Raw genomic sequence first — 18,249 nt, 5'->3', positions numbered from 1 at the left:
TGAACATGGTGTACCAAGCATACGTTGCTGAAATGCCTCAATTCACCTACACAAGCAAAAAGCAACAGCAGTAATTCCATAACAACAAAATAACACATTAGACCAACATTAAAATAGATATGGAGGTCTCTGAACCCATGTGCAACAATCAGTTTGATTGTTTGCATTATGGGTTAGTGTATGTGAATTAAAAAAAAAAAAAAAGAAAAGAAAAGAAACACTCTAGAACTTTGTTTTTTCCATAACTGTGGCTGTAAATTTCTTCAGCAAGTTTCCTTTGTTCCTAAGGCAAAGCATGTGTGCTTGTACGTTGCTTCCTTCCCCTTCTGCGTTACTCACTTCTCTCGCCCTCTGGTTCACTTGTCTGCCTAATTTCCTTTCTCACTTCACTTCCCCTTCTTCCACTTCTTTGTCATTGTACAAATACCAACGTCTATGAATAATCGAGTCACTGTTTGCTAAGTGACTGCCTATTTGGAAAAAAAGCAAAAGAATATATTTTTAAAATGAGCTACTTCCAAGTACTTTTTATATGGCTCTATCGTCTTCAAACTGACATTAAAATAATAAGCAACTAAGATGGAATTTTTAAGTACTAACATTGATAATAAAGAATAATATAAATATTCAGAAAACACTCTTCTGGTGAAGGGAGAAAAGCTGGACGCAAACTGAAATATACTGCAGAAAAGTCAACGGGAATACAGAGAAGCCCCATTTGCCATTCAGATTTAACACGATCAGCTACTTCTAAATAGGAAATTCTAACAGAGAACTCAAGGATTACAAATGAGACATAGGTCAGGTCAACGAAAAAACACTTCAAAATAAAAAATCAGAGAACACCTAGGTAAAACATGGAGACAACTGATTTACCAATGACAACCAGGTCAAAGTCACCAAACCCATTATAAAGTAAAGCTGCAGCAGACAAGTATTAACACTTCCTCAGGGAACACTGAGTTTGTTTCAAAAGGCAAAACAAGCTATGATTAACAGTGTCCTGCAGCAAAAGAGTAAATAACATTTTTAAGGCAACAGTATCTCTGACCGGTCACAAGGAGATACTAAGTTTAAACACTACTTAAATGTCATCACAAGAATTTTGTGTCGTACAGTTATGGACATCACTGACTCCACTGTTCTTCAAAATGTGGTGCATGGATTAAAAAAAAAATGTGGTGCAGTCGTACTAGGATCTTTTAGGCAACTTGTTAAAAATTCATATTTTTAACTCAAGAACTCAACCCAAACTCAATGAATCAGACTCTCAGGGGAGGAGAGCTCAGGAATTGTATGGCCAGCAAGTAGCCCAACTGACTGTTACTCATATTCAAGATTAAGAACAGCTGGGGCACCTGGGTGGCTCAGTGGGTTAAGGCTCTGCCTTGGGCTCAGGTCATGATCCCCAGGGTCCTGGGATCGAGCCCCGCATCGGGCTCTCTGCTCGGTGGGGAGCCTACTTCCCCCTCCCTCTCTGCCTGCCTCTCTGCCTACTTGGGATCTCTCTCTATCAAGTAAATAAATAAAATCTTTTAAAAAAATAAAGATTAAGAACAGCTAATATAGGTGAATCTTCTCAAACTGCCAATAAACAGAGGACAGAAGAGGTAAAGCCACATCTGAAAGCCGCATAACATTACTCGTGACACAGCCAGCTTGTCAGGGACGCCGGAAACATGCTGATCCCGGAACCCCGGGCCCACACTCCCTTTGCTACCCCATGCTACCAACTAGACTTATTAGGACGCAGAGGGCAAGGAAAATTTAGAGACCTACAACAGAAATCTAAGCTAGAGTTACAAAGTCTCTGGATTTAACCAAGTCCTTCCTTACATGATCTGCTTCCTGCTTTGGACTTGCTCTTTCCCTATGGGCAAAACACGCACAGCAGGTACACTCCAAGGGGAAATCAGCCCAGATACTCGGCGTCACTGCGTCACTGCGTCTGAGGGGTCATTCCACCACGGTGAATTTAATTTCTGAGGCCCCAAGTGAGTCACAGCATAGTACATTTGCCAAATGTCAAGTCAAGAATTTCAGCAGTTCAGAAGGGTGGGGGAGAGAATAGGACAGAACATTCAAACTAAAATATAATTTATGGTTTGAAAAAAAGTGCTCACAGATGCATCCAGAAGTGTTTGTTCCCTCATTGCTTCCTCTTGTCTCTGAGATTTCAGCTCTTGTTGGAGCCTTTCATTTTCAAGCACAACTACTTGAACCCTATTTTTCATTCCAGAGAGTTCCTCCTGTAAAAGCGGAAACAAAAATACCAACTACATTAAGCATTTTGAAGCAGTGTTAATCGCTGATTACTAGGTGATCCAACATGATACAAAGCACGGGAAACACGCTCTCCATCCACTTTCTGAAATATTGTAATTACAGTTAGACAAATAAAGCAACTCAAACACGAGCTAACAAGCTAAAAGAGGCCTGGGGAATATAGTAAAAAGTCTGCTAATGGCCAAATCACAGAAATGTGTGGTTATGACAGTTTTTTTGGTAAGCTACTGAAAAGACTTAAAGGGGTTATCTAAAAGACTTTTAAGAATAAGGTAGACTTTTTTTTTTTTAAGATTTTTATTTATTTATTTGACAGAGAGTGAGAGCACAAGTAGGCAGAGAAGCAGGTAGAGAGAGAGGGGAAGCAGACAGCAAGCCTTGCTCGGGGCTTGATCCCAGGATCCTGAGATCATGACCAGAGCCGAAGGCAGAAGCCCAACCCACTGAGGCACCAGGCAGCCTGAATAACATAGTCTTTTAAACAATAAAGTGAGATATATTATTACTCCTGCTCAAATGCCAACAACTTGATGAACCTAACAGAGGTTTAAAGGAACAACAGAGGACTCTGAGACAGGCATGGAAACAGAGTATTTATCCACAACTGGTAGCCAGATGGAAGAAAATTATGACTGAGACAGTTTGGTGGAGAGTTCTAAAAGAGTGCTTTCCTGGCTTTGCAAGCATCAGATAAGGGATTATAATACATAACAATTAGAATAGCTATTGAGCGGCCTCGTACTCTCTGAAAAAAGGTAAAAAAAATCAATACATTGATGGCACAACACTTCATTACCAGTGTAATAAAAAACAATTAAGCAATATATGCAAGTTCCATTTACCAATTATTTTATCCAGAAAAAAGCCAAAACTCAAGTCTACAATTGAAAGCTTTATTTTAAAAAAAATATTGCAGGCTTCCAATTTGGGGAGAGAAATCTAATCAGTTTGGAAGACATCATTCACAAGAGAAAAGCTGAACACACCAAAAAATAAGCCATTCTTCTATTTTTTGAAAGATTTTATTTATTTATTTATTTATTTATTTATTTATCAGAGATAGAGAGAGAGAGAGAGAGAACATAAGCAGGCAGAGGCAGAGAGAGAAGCAGGCTCCCCAATGAGCAAGGAGCCAGATGCGGGGCTCGATCCCAGGACCCTAGAATCATGACCTCAGCCGAAGGCAGCGGCTTAATCGACTAAGCCACCCAGGTGTCCCACAACCCCTCTTCTTAAATCCGTAAGAGTACTGAGGTCACAGGGAAAAGTGCCATCCCCCAAAATGGAGAGACAGGCAGGTGTTCCTGAGAATCACAACCTACCTGAGCAACCAGGGGAACCAGTGTTGGCAAGGAAAAGGTAAAATGTAATTGGAAGCTCAGAGTTGATAAGTTTGAGGGTTAAATACTCCAGAAAGACCATCTTAAGGGGATTCCTACGCTTCTGTGAGTTTTATCTCTAGGGATACTACCAGGTTCATACAACAAAGGCTAGAGAAAAATCCCTTCATGCTTCCTCTTGGGCATTTCCTCTTTGGGCATTTAAAAATGCCCAAAGCATTTCTGTTCTTAAAAAGGCCTGCATCAAGAGAAAGTATTTTAACAGAGCCTAAATAGCTGGGGTTTTTCACGACGTAGCTGCTGTGCCTTCAGGAAGGGAACGGAAGGGAAACCCCCAACTCCAGCTCCCTGTAGCCTTCCCACCTCACTTTCTGTGACAGAATGACTGAGAAGCAATTGTGAAGGTCAAAGTTAACTGTCACAGGCTCCCTAAAAGACAGAGACCTAGTCATAGGACTATAAAATGCTTCCCCTACTCCCACACCCACCACCGGGGAGACATAAAGCAGGACACTAGAGGAAATTTTGGCCTCTGACAATTGCAGTAACACCAAACAGTAAACACAGCCTAAGTCCTACCACAATAAACATAGTATCGCACACTAAACAGTTTCTTTTACCCACCACCTCGTGGCCAGCATTCAGCAAAAAATTAGAAAGCACACTAAAAGACTTAAAGCACAGTTTAAAGAGATAAAGCAAGCACAGAACCAGACCTGAATATGGCAGCAGTGCTAGAATTACCAGATTGGGAGTTTAAAATACTCATGATTAATAAGTTAAAACATCTAATGGAAAAAAGTGGACCACATGAAAGGACCGATAGGAAATATAAGCAGTAATGGAAACTTCAAGAAAGATTCAAAGTGCTGGAAATGAAAACCACCATAATAAAAACGATGAATGCCTTTCATGGGCTCATGAATAGACTGACACAACCAAGAAAAGAACCGGGGAACTTAAAGAACTGCTATTAGAAATTTCCCAAACTAAAATGCAAGGAGAAAAAAGAATGAAAAAGAACAGAATATCCAAGAAATGTGGGACGATTATAAAAGGTGACAAAGAGAGAAAGAACAAGAAGAAATATTTGAAGCAATAATGACTGAGAATTTTACAAAATCATAACCACCAAACCACAGACCCAGGAAGCCCAGAGAACACCAAGCACTATAAAATAAACCAAAAAATCTATACCTAGACATATCAGAGTCAAACTGCATAAAATCAAAGACAAATAGAAAATCTTTAAGGAAATCAGAAATCAGGGTTTTCTTCAGAAACCCTGCATAAAACAAGACAATGGAATGAAATATTTAAAGTATGGAGAGGAAAAAACTCACCAACCTAGAATTCTGTATTAAGACATACTAACCTTCAAAGGTAAGGGGAAAATAAAGACTTTCTTAGATAAACAAAAATTGAGGAAATCAGTGAGGTCTGCCTTGCAAGAAATGTTACATGCTCTTCAGAAAGGAGGAAAATGATACAGGTTATAAATAAGCTTAGACATACACAAAATAGAAAGAGCATTAGTAAAGGAATATATGGGGATAAAACAAAATACTTTGTTTCTTTAAATCTTAACTGATCTAACATATAACAGTATGTTCAGCCTCACAGTAGCACTATACACAGTGAGCACAGCTTATGAATGATTGAGATGAATGGCAGAAACATTATAGAGAACAGAAGGGAGGGACTGAAGCTCTATTACAAGGAACTCTCCCTTCCCATGTGGTGGTACAGAGCTATTTGAAAGCAGACTTAGATTATTGATCAAGGTAATTGCAAACTCAAGGACAATCACTTACAAAAGTAAAAAAAAAAATAAAAAGCCCCCTGCTATGCTCAGACAGGAGAAAACTTCCAATCACATAACAGGATCGCTTAGAGCCAGGGATGGCAGAAAAAGAGTAGAAGACTGAGGAAAGAGACAGAAAGAAAGAAAGAAAATAAATTAGGAAATTAAGAAAGAATTAAGAAAGAAAGAACGAATGAACAAGGGCGGTAAGTAGAAAACAGTAGCAAATATGGTAGATATTATTCCACTGGATCAATATCTAAGTGTATCAATAATAACTTTTTTAAGTGTCCATGGTCTGAATACACCAATAAAAAGACAGAGGCAGGGCGCCTGGGTGGCTCAGTGGGTTAAGCCACTGCCTTCGGCTCAGGTCATGATCTCAGGGTCCTGGGATCAAGGCCCGCATCGGGCACTCTGCTCAGCAGGGAGCCTGCTTCCCTCTCTCTCTCTCTCTGCCTGCCTCTCCATCTACTTGTGATTTCTCTCTGTCAAATAAATAAATAAAATCTTTAAAAAAAAAAAAAAAGACAGAGGCAGTAAGAGTGAATGACAAACATGACACAAGTATATGCCATCTATAAGAAGCCCACTTTAAATATAAAGACACAGATCAATGAAAGGTAAATGGATAGAGGCGTACCATGCTAACATAAACCAAAAGCTGGTATAGCTATATTAATTTCAGACAAAGCAGACTTCATACCAAAGGAAAATATAAGGGGTAAAAAGAAGCAAGACATAATGATAAAGGGGTCAATTCTCCTGGCACACAATGATCCTTAATGTGTAAGAACATCAAAATACATAATACAAAAACTGATAGAGCTGTACAAAGAAATAAATGAATCCACTATTTCAGTTGGAGATTTCAAAACCCCTCTGTCAGTAGACAGAGCCAACAGATCTGTTGACAGAACCAACAGATCTTACGGATTGGCAAAACATTGGTAGGTACACAGTTGAACTGAACAGCACCAGCCATCAACTGGCATTTATAGAGTATTTTATCCAACAAGAGAATACACATTCTTCTTAAGCTAAAACACGACATTCGCCAAGACATACCACCACATCCTGGGTCTTTTAGATGGGTTTTTAACACATCTTAACAAACAAAAAGAATAGAAATCATAAAAAAGTATGTTCTCAGACCACAGTAGAATTAAACCAGAGATCAGTAACAGAAGGATGGCTGGGACATTCCCAATATACTTGGTGATTAAACAATATTTCTAAATACATACAGATCAAGGACAAAGTCTCGAAAAAATTAAAAATACTTTGAACTAAATAAAAATGAAAATACAACTTATCAAGATTTGTGAGATACAACAAAATCAGTGAAAAACATTAGAAAAGAAGATTCCAAATCAACGATCCAAGCTTTTGTTGGAGGAAACTTTAAAAAAAGGGGGGGGAGAGGAGTAAATTAAATTCAAAGTAATCAGAAGACACAAGAAAAATTAGAGATCAAAGAAATTTAAAATAGAAAATCAATACAGGGGCGCCTGGGTGGCTCAGTGGATTAAAGCCTCTGCCTTTGGCTCAGGTCATGATCCCAGGGTCCTGGGATCAAACACAGCATTGGCTCTCTGCTCAGCAGGGAGCCTGCTTCCCCCCACCCTGCCCCCCTCACTCTCTGCCTGCCTCTCTGCCTACTTGTGATCTCTGTCAAATAAATAAATAAAATGTTTTTAAAAAGAAAAAGAAAATCAATAGAGAAAAGCACCAGAACCAAAAGCTGGGTCTTTGAAATGATCGATAAAACTGGGAAGACTCTAGACTCTAGCCTGGCTAACTGAGAAAAAAAGGGAGTAAACACAAATTATTAACATCAGAAATGAAAGCCGGGTCATCGTGACAAATCCCAAGGACATTAAAAGGATAACAAAGGAATACCATGAGTAACTCTATGCCCATAAATTTTATAATTTAGATAAAACAGACCAATTCCTTGAAAGACACAATCTTTAAAAACTCACAGAAGGAGAAATAGTCTGAACAAGGCTTACATCTATAAAAGCAATTGAATCAATTATTAATAACATTTAAAACAGAAAGCACCTTGTCTGCCATTAGTTCACATTTAAATTATACCAAAAATTTAAGTAATAGATTATACCGGTTTTTTACATCTTCCATAAAATATCTGAGGGAATACTTCCTAATTCATTTTTGGGTACCCTAATACCCAAACCAGTTGAAGACACTACAGGAATGGAAAACTAGAGACCAATAATATATCTCATGAAGATAAATACAAAAATCCTCATCGAAATATCAGCAATTCAAAAGCAATGATGTATAAAATTATTATACAATAGGACAAAATGGAATTTATTCTAGGTATACAGGTTGGTCCAATATTTGAAAAGGAATTAATGTGACCCATCATATCAACAAGCTAGAAAAATCATTTATGATCATACCAGTAGACAGAAGAAGCAAGTGACAAATTTCAGTAGCCATTCAAGATAAAAATTCTCAGTAGACAGGAAATAGAAGAAAACATCCTCAAATTTATAAACAGCATCTATAAATAACAAACAGTTAATGTCATACTCAATGGTGAGACTATAGATAGTTTCCCATTAAGAACAAGAACAAGGAGGGGCACCAGGGTGGCTCAGTGGGCTAAGTGTCTGCCTTTGGCTCAGGTGATGATCTCAGGGTCCTGGGATCGAGCCCCACATTGGGCTCAATGTTCAGCAGGGAGCCTGCTTCCCCCTCTCTCTCTGCCTCTCTGCCTATTTGTGATCTCTCTCTCTCTGTCAAATAAATAAAATCTTTATTAAAAAAAAAAAAAGAACAAGAACAAGGCAAGCATGTCCCTTCTCATCACTCGTATTCATCATACTAAAAATCCTAGCTAATGCAACAAGATATGAAAAAGAAATAAAAACCATATATACTGGAAAGGAAGAAATAATCTTTTAAAAAGACATCTGGTTTTGTTAAAGTTGACATGACTCTCTACAAAGAAGATCTCAAAGAATCAAAAACCAGCTAGAATAAGTGATTCTGGTCAAGGTTGCAGATTACAAGATCAATATACAGAAGTTGATTATTTTCTTAAATATTAGCAATAAATAATTGGAATTTGAACTAAGAACACATTACCAGTTACATTAACACTAAAAAAATGAAATACTGAGGCATAAATCTCACAAAATGTGTACTAGATCTATATGAGAAAAGCTGCAAAACTCTGAAAAATAAAGGAATGCCTAAAAAAATGGATAGACAGTCCATGTACATGCATAGGAAGACTCAGTTTTGTCGACATGCCAATTTCCAACCCGCTCTATAGATTCAATAAAATCCCAATCAAAATCCCAGTATGTTATTTAGTGGAAATTTACCGATTTTAATTCATATAAAGGAGCAAAAGACCCAAATAGCTAATACCATAGTGAGGAGAACAGTATCAGAAGATCGATCCTACTCAACTTCAAGACTTACTATAAATCAAGACAGTATGTTACACAAAAGAACAGACTAACAGATCAGAGGCACAGAAAAGTGAGCCCCAAAGTAGATTCAAACAAATACAGCCAAATGATCTTTATAAAGAAGCAAAGGCAATCCAATGGAAACAATCTTTTCAACAAATGGTGCTGTAACAACTGGATATCCACATGCAGGGAAAAAAAAAAAAAGAATAGAAAGGAAAAAAATAATCTAAACAATGATCTTACATGTTACACAAAAATTAACTCACAATGGAGCACAGATCTAAGTGTAAAACATAAAGTTATGGAAGAATGGGGAAAATACTCATCACCCTGGATTCAGCAATGATTTTTACATAGAACCAAAAGCAAAATTTATGAAAGAAAAAATTGGTAAGTTGGATGTTACTGAAATCAAAACCTTCTGCTCTATAAAAGGCACTGTTAAGAGAATCAAAGGCTAGCCACGCACTAGGAGGAAAAAATTGCGAAAGACATAGTTGATAAATGACTGGTATCCAAAAAAAAAAAGTATATATATATATATATATATACACACACACACATATATATAAATGTATAAATATATATATAAAATATATATAAATATATATATAATATATATAAGGAACTCTAAGAACTCAATAATAAGGAATCCCACAACTCAATTTAAAAAAAGAAAGTATATAAATGGAAAATAAGTACAGGAAAATAATGCCCAATATTATATGTCATCAGGGAATTTACATTAAAACACACCTTTAGTACATTACTAATGACACCAAATGCTGGCAAGGATGTGGAGCACCAAGAACTCTCATTCACCACTGGTGAAAAAGCAAAATGGTACTTTGGAAGACACAGTCTGACAGCTTTTTACAAAACTAAAAGTACTGTTATCATGTGACCCAGCAACTGAGCTTCTTGGTATTTACTCAAATGAGTTAAAAGTTTATATCCACAAAAACCTGCACATGAATATTTATAGCAGTGTTGTTCCTAGTTGCCAAAACTTGGAAGCAAGCAAGATGTCCTTCAAAGAATGAATGGATAAACAACCTATGTTATATCCATACAATAGAATTTTATCCAGCGATTAAAAAAAGGCTATTGAGCCATAAAAAGAAATGAAGGAAACTTCAATGCGTACTACAAGTCAGCGAAGCCAGTTTGAAAAGGCTACACATTATGTGATTCCAACTACATGACAATCTGAAAAAGTAAAACTGTGGAGACAATCAAGAGATCAGTGGTTGCCGGGATTTGGAGGGCCAGGAAGGGAGATGAGGAAATGGAGCACAGACTGATCTCTATGGCAGTGGAACTAATCTCTTTGCCACTGTAATGATGGATACACATCACACATTTTTCAAAAGCTACAGAATTTACAAAGAGTAAGCACTAATGTAAATGTAGAATTTAGCAAATAATAATGTAATAATATTGGTCATCAACTGAAATGAACATGCCACATTGATACACGCTGTTAATAACAGCAAGAACTGCTGAGGAGGTATGAAGGGGAAGTGCATGGGAACTCAAGGTGCTTTCCACTCAATGTTTCTGTAAACCTAAAACTAATCTAAAAAATAAAGTCTATTAATTTTAAAAAACTAATAAGATATCGCCACCAAACATTTAAAGAAGAGTTAATACCTATGAACTATTCTCAAAAAATAGAAAAGGAAGGAAAACTTCCAAATTCACCCTATAAGGCCAGCATTACCTTGATGCCAAAACCAGATAAAGGCACCATCAGAAAAGAGAACTATAGGCCAATATCCCTGATAAACAGAGATGCAAAAATTCTCAATAATATACTTCCAAACTGAATCCAACAATACATTTAAAAAAATCATTCACCACAAGAAAGTGGGATTTATTCCAGGTTTTCAAGGGTGGTTAAAATTTGCAAATCAGTCGACATGATACACCACATTAATACAAGAAAGGATAAGAACCATATGATCATTTCAATAGATGCAGAAAAAGCATTTGATAAAGTACAACATCCATTCATGACAAAAACACTCAACAAAGTAGGTTATGACTCAACACAATAAAATCCGTATATCAAAAACCCACAGCTAATATCGTCAATGGGGAAAGACTGAGACCTTTTCCTCTATGGTCCAGAACAAGACAGGAATGTCCAATTTTGCCACTTCTGCAACACACTACTAGAAGTCCTAGCCAAAGCAATCAGACAATAAAAAGAAATAAAGAACATCCCAACTGGCAAGGAAGAAGCAAAATTTTCACTATTTGCAGATGACACGATTCTCCATATGGAAAATCTGACCAAAAAACTGCTAGAGCTCATACACGAATTCATTAAGGTCACAGGATACAAAGTCAACATACAGAAATCTGTTACATTTCTATACACCAATAATGAAGCAGCAGAAAGAGAAATTAATGAATCTATCCCATTTACAATTGCACCCAGAACAGTAAGATTCCAGACTAAACCTAATGAAAGAGGTGAAAAACCAGTACTCTGAAAACTATAACACTGATGAAAGAAACTGAAGGTGACACAAAGAAATGGAAAGACATTTCATGCCCATGGATTAGAAGAATATTGTCAAAATGTCTATGCTATCTAAAGCAATCAACACATTTAATGCAATCCCTATCAAAATACCAACAGCACTTTTCATAGAGCTAGAACAAATAATCCTATAATTTGTATGGAACCATGAAAGACCCCAAATAGCCAAAACATCCTTGAAAAAGAAAAGCAAGCCAGAGGCATTAAAATTCCAGACTTTAAGTTATATTACAAAGCCATAGTGCTCAAAATGGCATGATACTAGCACAAAAATAGACACAGAACAGAAAACCCAGAAATGAATCCACAAGTATATGGTCAATTAATCTTAAAGCAGGAAAGAAGATACAGTGGGAAAAAGACAGTCTCCTCAGCAAATGGTGTTGGGAAAACTGGAGAGCGACATGCAAAAGAATGGAACTGGACCACTTTCTTATACCAAACACAAAAATAAATTCAAAAGGATTAACTAAATATCAGGCCTGAAACCATAAAATTCCTAGAGGAGTACACAGGCAGTAACCTCTTTCACATCAGCTGTAGCAAGTTCTATCTAATATGTTTTTTGAGGCAAGAGAAACAAAAGCAAAAATAAACTACTGGGATGACATCAAAATAAAACGCTTCTGCACAGTAAGAGAAACAATCAATAGAACTAATATGGAATGGGAGAAGATATTTGCAAATGGCATATCTGATAAAGCATTAGTATCCAAAATATATAAAGAACTTTAAAAAGTCCTATACTCAAAAAAACAAGTAATTCAGGGACACCTGGGTGGCTCAGTCGGTTAAGCATCTGCCTTTGGCTCAGGTCATGATCCCAGGGCTCTGGGATCGAGCCCTGGATTGGGCCCCTGGCTCAGCTCTCCTCTTCCCCGCCCTCTCCCCTGAATTCATGCTCTTTCTCTCTCAAATAAATAAAATCTTTAAGTAAACAACAACAACAAATAATCCAATTAAAAATAGGCAGAACACACAAATAGGCATTTTTCTAAAGAACACATACAGATGGCCAACAGACATATGAAAAGATGCTCAACATCACTGATCATCAGGGAAATACACATCAAATCTACAATGCAAAACTATAATGAGCTATCGCCTCATAACTGCCAGAATGGCTAAAATCAGTAACCCAAAATACAACAGGTTTTGACAAGGATGTGGAGAAAAGGGAACCCTCTTGCACTGTTGGTGGGAATGCTGACGGGTGCAGCCACTCTAGAAAACAGAATCGAGCTTCCTCAAAAAGTTAAAAATAGAACTACCCTACCATCCAGCAACTGCACTAGTAAGTATTTGCCCAAAGAATATAAAAATACTTAATTCAAAGGGATAGGGATATATGTACTCCAATGCTTATACCAACATTATCTACAATAGCCAAATTATGGAAAAGAGCCCAGATGTCCATCAACTGATGAATGGGTAAAGAAGTGGTACTGGGGCACCTGGGTGGCTCAGTGGGTTAAAGTCTCTGCCTTCAGCTCAGGTCATGATCTCAGGGTCCTGGGATCGAGCCCCGAATTGGGCTCTTTGCTCAGCGGAGCGCCTACTTCCCCCTCTGCCTCTGCCTACCTCTCTGCCTCCTTGTGATCTCTCTCTCTCTGTCAAATAAATAAAAATAAAAATTAAAAAAAAAAAAGAAGAAGAAGAAGTGGTGTGTATATATATACAATGGAATATTACTCAGCCATAAGAGAATGAAATCTTGTCATTTGCAAAGACAGACATATGGCACTACATAGTAGTGCGTTAAGGGAAATAAGCGCGGCAGAGAAAGACAAGTACCATATGAGTTCATGCATACGTAGAATTTAAGAAACAAAACAAATGAGCAAAGGGAAAAAAAGAGAGAGGGAGGCAAACCAAGACACGACTCAACTCTAGAGAACAAACTGATGGTCACCAGAAGGGAAGTGGGTGAGCGGATGGGTGAAAAAGGTGATGGGGATTGCAGAGGGCACCTGTTCTGATGAGCACTAGATGTTGTATGGAAGTGTTGAGTCAATATATTGTACACCTGAAACTAACACACAGTATTTTAACGAACTGGAATAAAAATAAAAACTTAGGGGTGCCTGGCTGGGTCAGTTGGTACAACATGTGACTCTTGATCTCCAGGTTGTGAGTTTAAACCCCACATGTGGCATGGAGTTTACATAAAATTAAATTAAATTAAATTAAATGAGGGATGCCTCAGTGGCTCTGGAGGTTAAATGTCTGCCTTCAGCTCAGGTCATGATGTCAGGGTCCTGGGATCGAGCCCTGCATCAGGCTCTCTGCTCAGCAGGGAGCCTGCTTCCTCCCCTCTCTCTCTCTGCCTGCCTCTCTGCCTACTTGTGATCTGTCAAACAAATAAATAAAATCTTAAAAAAAAAATTAGCTATTTCTAAGCCCTTAAATGTTATTTTTATTCCATTATTCCCTTGTTAAAATGTATCAAATATATACTCTACCTTTCAAGGTTCTTATAATCTTCCATTTTCCTAGTTCAGCATCATTTTAATAATTTCTCTTTTTTTAAAGATTTTATTTATTTGACAGAGGAGAGAGAGAGAGAGAATAAGCAGGGGGAGCAGCAGAAAGAGAGGGAGAACCAGGCTCCCTACTGAGCAAGGAGCTTGATACAGAACTTAATCCCAGGACCCTGGGATCATGAGCTGAGCAGAAGGCAGATGCTTAACCACTGAGCCACCCAGGAGCCCTTAATAATTTCTAACAGACATCCTCTCCTGCAGGATTTAGAATAGATGCCTTGTGGCTCCCATAGAGAAAATGTATTCATCCTGAATATGTCCTTTCAGTGTGGCTGTTTTCTTTTTTCTTTTTTTTTTTTTTAAAGATTTTATTTATATATTTGACAGACAGAGATCACAAGTAGGCAGAGAGGCAGGCAGAGAGGAGGAAGCAGGCTCCCCACAGAGCAGAGAGCCCGATGTGGGGCTTGATCCCAGGACCCTGAGATCATGACCCAGCTGAAGGCAGCGACTTAACCCACTGAGCCACCCAGGCGCCCCAGTGTGGCTGTTTTCTGTATGAACTCCTTCATCCTCCTCCTGCTGATCTAAACAACCCAACTCCTTTAAGATTTTTCTCTCCCAGAAAAACATCCCCCAGAACTCCAACTTTTAGTACCTTTCTATTCTTACTACAATTTTGGTTAATACTACAGAGGGAAAACGACCTTCTACTCCACGGTGTCGCTGTGGTGCTCATAGGTATTAGTACTCTCTTCCCAACTTGATGGTAAGTTTATTTTTTAAGAAGATTTTACTTATTTATTTGTCAGAGAGAGAGAGCACATGCAGAGGGAGTGACAAGCAGAGGGAGAAGCAGGGACCCTGCTGAGTGAGGAGCCCGATGTGGGACTCAATCCTAGCACCCCAGGATTATCACCTGAGCTGAAGGCAGTCACTCAACCAACCAGCCACCCAGGCGTCCCAAGACTAGATGGTAAGTTTATTACAATCTATATTGTGGTAGAATCTGCTACCCCAAAACATGCCACTTAGGAATAAGAATTATTTTGAGCTAAAAGCACTTAAAAAACAGCAGATACAAAGAGTGACCTTCCGTTTCTTCCTGGAAGCAGGAGATAAAACTCCCATGTGAAAGCTGTCCTCTGCATAGAAGGAAGAAAGAAAACATTCTTATCACCAGAGATAGGGAGTGGAGGCTGAGAGGAATCTGTACCAACAGACCTCACTAAAATAACTCATCCCCTCTTTAGCCTCCCATATATCTCTGCCTCTCCATCTACTTGTGATGTCTCTCAAATAAATTAAAAAAAAAAAAAGAAAAAAAAGAATGACATCTTGCATTTGTGACAACATGGGTGGACCTAGAGCGTGTCATGCTAACTGAAATAAATCACACAGAGGAAGACAAATACCATATGATTTCACTTATATGTGGAATCTAAAAAACAAAATAAAGGAACAAACAGACTCTTAAATACAGAGAACTGGTGTTTGCTGAGGGGTGGTTGCTGAGATGTGTGAAATAGATAAAGGGAATTAAGAGTACAAACTTTCAGTTATAAAACAAATCACAGAGATGAAAAGTACAGCACAGGGAATGTAGTCAATAATATTGTAATAACATCGTTTTCTGATAGGTAGTAACTACACTTATTGTGATGAGCACTGAGTAATATATCAAATTGCTCAATCAGCATATTGTACACCTAAAAGTAATATATTATCAATTATATTTCAGTAATAAAATAACCAAATAAATGCATCTATTTTTATCCTATTAATCTGTTTTATGTTAATTTAATTATAAGTCATAGCCAAAAACTCTAAGAGAGTAGAGATAAGACTCCCCCCAAGGTCTTCTAAGTTTTACCCATAGCATCTTTTTTTTTTTTTTTTTAAGATTTTATTTATTTATTTGACAGACAGGGATCACAAGTAGGCAGAGAGTCAGGCAGAGAGAGAGAGAGAGGGGGGAGGAAGCAGGTCACTGCCGAGCAGAGAGCCCGACGTGGGACTCGATCCCAGGACCCTGGGATCATGACCTGAGCTGAAGGCAGAGGCTTTAACCCACTGAGCCCCCCAGGGACCCCTACCCATAGCATCTTAAGGATTTATAAGAGCTTGTTAAGGGAATCAATCCAAGGATATTATTTCAGCCATTTCAGTAATCCAAGAATCCTTGGCAATAACGATTGTATCCTCCAAGAACTAAGACAAAGCCACATGCTAAGATGGAGAACTTCCTGGAAACGTCAAAACCATGAAATGTCTAAAGGTTTCCAAGTCTTGCACCTTAGAAGAGGAACCAAAATGTAAAAAAATATGATATATTGATACTGAATTTAAAAAGGAGGGAAAGGCATAAAGTTTGGAAAGGCATAAAGGCTCCAATGGCATTAATGACAATAAAGGCATTAACGACATTACTGGACTGCGTACAGTTGTAGGTTATAAGCATCTGGTGTTACAAGTCACAGCAGACACCACTAGTTTCTTCAACATAGTTATTAGCACCCCCGGGGCCATTCTCATTCCAGGCTAAGGTAAGAACCTTCATGCAGACAATGGAGTAGATTTAGTCAGCCGTTTAGAATCCCTGAGTGCGAGTGACTGGTCTTACCGTTCTAACGCTTTTCCCATCAACTAGGCTAAAGAATGTATTGTGGGGTGCCTGGGTGGCTCAGTGGGTTAAAGCCTCTGTCTTCGGCTCAGGTCATGATCCCAGGGTTCTGGGATCGAGCCCCGCATCCGACTCTTTGCTCCACAGGGAGCCTGCTTCCTCCCCTCTCTCTCTGCCTGCCTCTCTGCCTACTTGTGATCTCTCTCTCTCTGTCAAAGAAATAAAATCTTTAAAAAAAAAACAAAAAAAGAATGTAGGGTGGAAAGCAAAAACTCCAAAACACGAGAGCACATTATCAAAACATGAGACACAGTTATGGGCTACTGGGAAATGAAGCCGTCAGAAATGGCAAGGTCAGTAGTACCATTCCCCAGCCTGAGAAGCCCCTGTAACTTACCAGTCTTTTCAAACATGTGAACATGCAACTGTCAATGTATCGCAATACACGTGAAGACTAGTAATAGCACATTTTCATATAAAGTATCATTAATAGAAACTTTAACTTAGTTACAGTGAAATTTTTAATGAGAAACTTACCTTGCAGAACTTGACTTCTGCCTCTAAATGATGAATGTATTGAGACTGGTCATTGACGATAGGAACGAGATTGTATACAGTAGGCATATTGGCTTCCTCGGACTCTGATGACCTCTAAGGCAAAAATTAAAAAAAAAACCAAAAACAAAAACACCCCCCCAAAATTAAGCGTGTTTGGATTTAGCCAAGAATAATGTAATACCACCATACCATGTCTATACTCAATTTAGTACTGATGTCACAAAAACATAGGGTAGATCACATTGTGGCCAGTAGTATTTATGTCTCTAGCCTATAAATTCCACAGATAGATAAAATAGATGAGATTCAGGTGTGAATATCTTTTTTTTTTTAAAGATGGAAAGTGAGAGTGGTCATAAAAACTTTGTGGCAAATGGAAAAATGCTGGTTGTAGTAGTCTCATTGGCTTGGAGTGAACTGCCTATCGGAGCCATCTGGAAATGGGACACCCCATTCAGGAATGGGGGGGATAAATGGACAACTTTCTTCAAGAAACCGCCATGCAAGAGCACTACAAGCCAAAATGGCAGACCAGCGGCCTGCTGAAGGGTTTCTTTAGACAAGGGTTCACTGCCAGGTGTGTCCACCAGGTAAAATTCAGTCTACAGAGGAGGGCATTAGCAAAGCATGTTTTTTTTTTTTTTTGACCCTAATACTCAAGGTAATTTAAGACTATGCTGGTCTGGAACACGGAGCTCCAGACAGGGTGCACAGGCAAGAGCCTCAAGAAATTGACAGCTACCCTGGACCAGGGGTCCAGCAAACAGACCCCAGAAAAAGTGTTAATTCTCTGTACCTCTGTAGTACTCCTGCATTGACTTTAATGTATGTTCTACTTTTGCCTCAAACGATAACGGGGTTTCTAGAATCATTTATCATTCCATGATATTTTTTAAGGAAAAGAGGAAACCAGGAAGGGAGAGTGAGTGTCAACAAGTGACACGAACCCAGAGAAGCCTCGAGATGAGACACCTGATCCTTATTTCTCAGGCTGTTAGAAATTCCTAACAACAAAGGACCAGTTCTTCTGGCAGAATAATTAAGTAGAGTTTTGCTTTTTGGCGTATTTAAGAAGTTTAAAAACCAAAGTAACTTTAATTAAATGGATTTTATCTGGTGAATAGAAAGCAATTAATGGTAATAATT

At 38.3% G+C, this 18,249-nt stretch overlaps 1 protein-coding gene across 13 annotated transcripts in view; it reads right to left on the bottom strand.

Moving 5' to 3' along the window:
• Positions 1–18,249, bottom strand: part of SDCCAG8 (SHH signaling and ciliogenesis regulator SDCCAG8) — a 229,160-nt gene that overhangs the window by 194,742 nt on the left and 16,169 nt on the right. For 11 of the 13 annotated variants that reach the window (XM_082702244.1, XM_082702249.1, XM_082702253.1 and 8 more), the window contains exons 4-5: positions 17,083–17,196; positions 2,124–2,249 (exon numbers count right to left, since the gene is read on the bottom strand). In XM_082702244.1, coding sequence (XP_082558370.1) covers positions 2,124–2,249; positions 17,083–17,196 — 240 coding nt within the window. The remainder of the gene's footprint in view (positions 1–2,123; positions 2,250–17,082; positions 17,197–18,249) is intronic. The other 2 variants (XM_082702251.1, XM_082702254.1) reach the window with 1 other exon arrangement.

Source organism: Mustela nivalis (assembly GCF_964662115.1).
Source record: "Mustela nivalis genome assembly, chromosome: 16".
In the NCBI taxonomy this organism is placed as follows: domain Eukaryota; kingdom Metazoa; phylum Chordata; class Mammalia; order Carnivora; family Mustelidae; genus Mustela; species Mustela nivalis.
The sequence above is the reverse complement of the archived record's forward strand: the minus strand, read 5'-3'. Positions and strand labels throughout refer to the sequence as shown.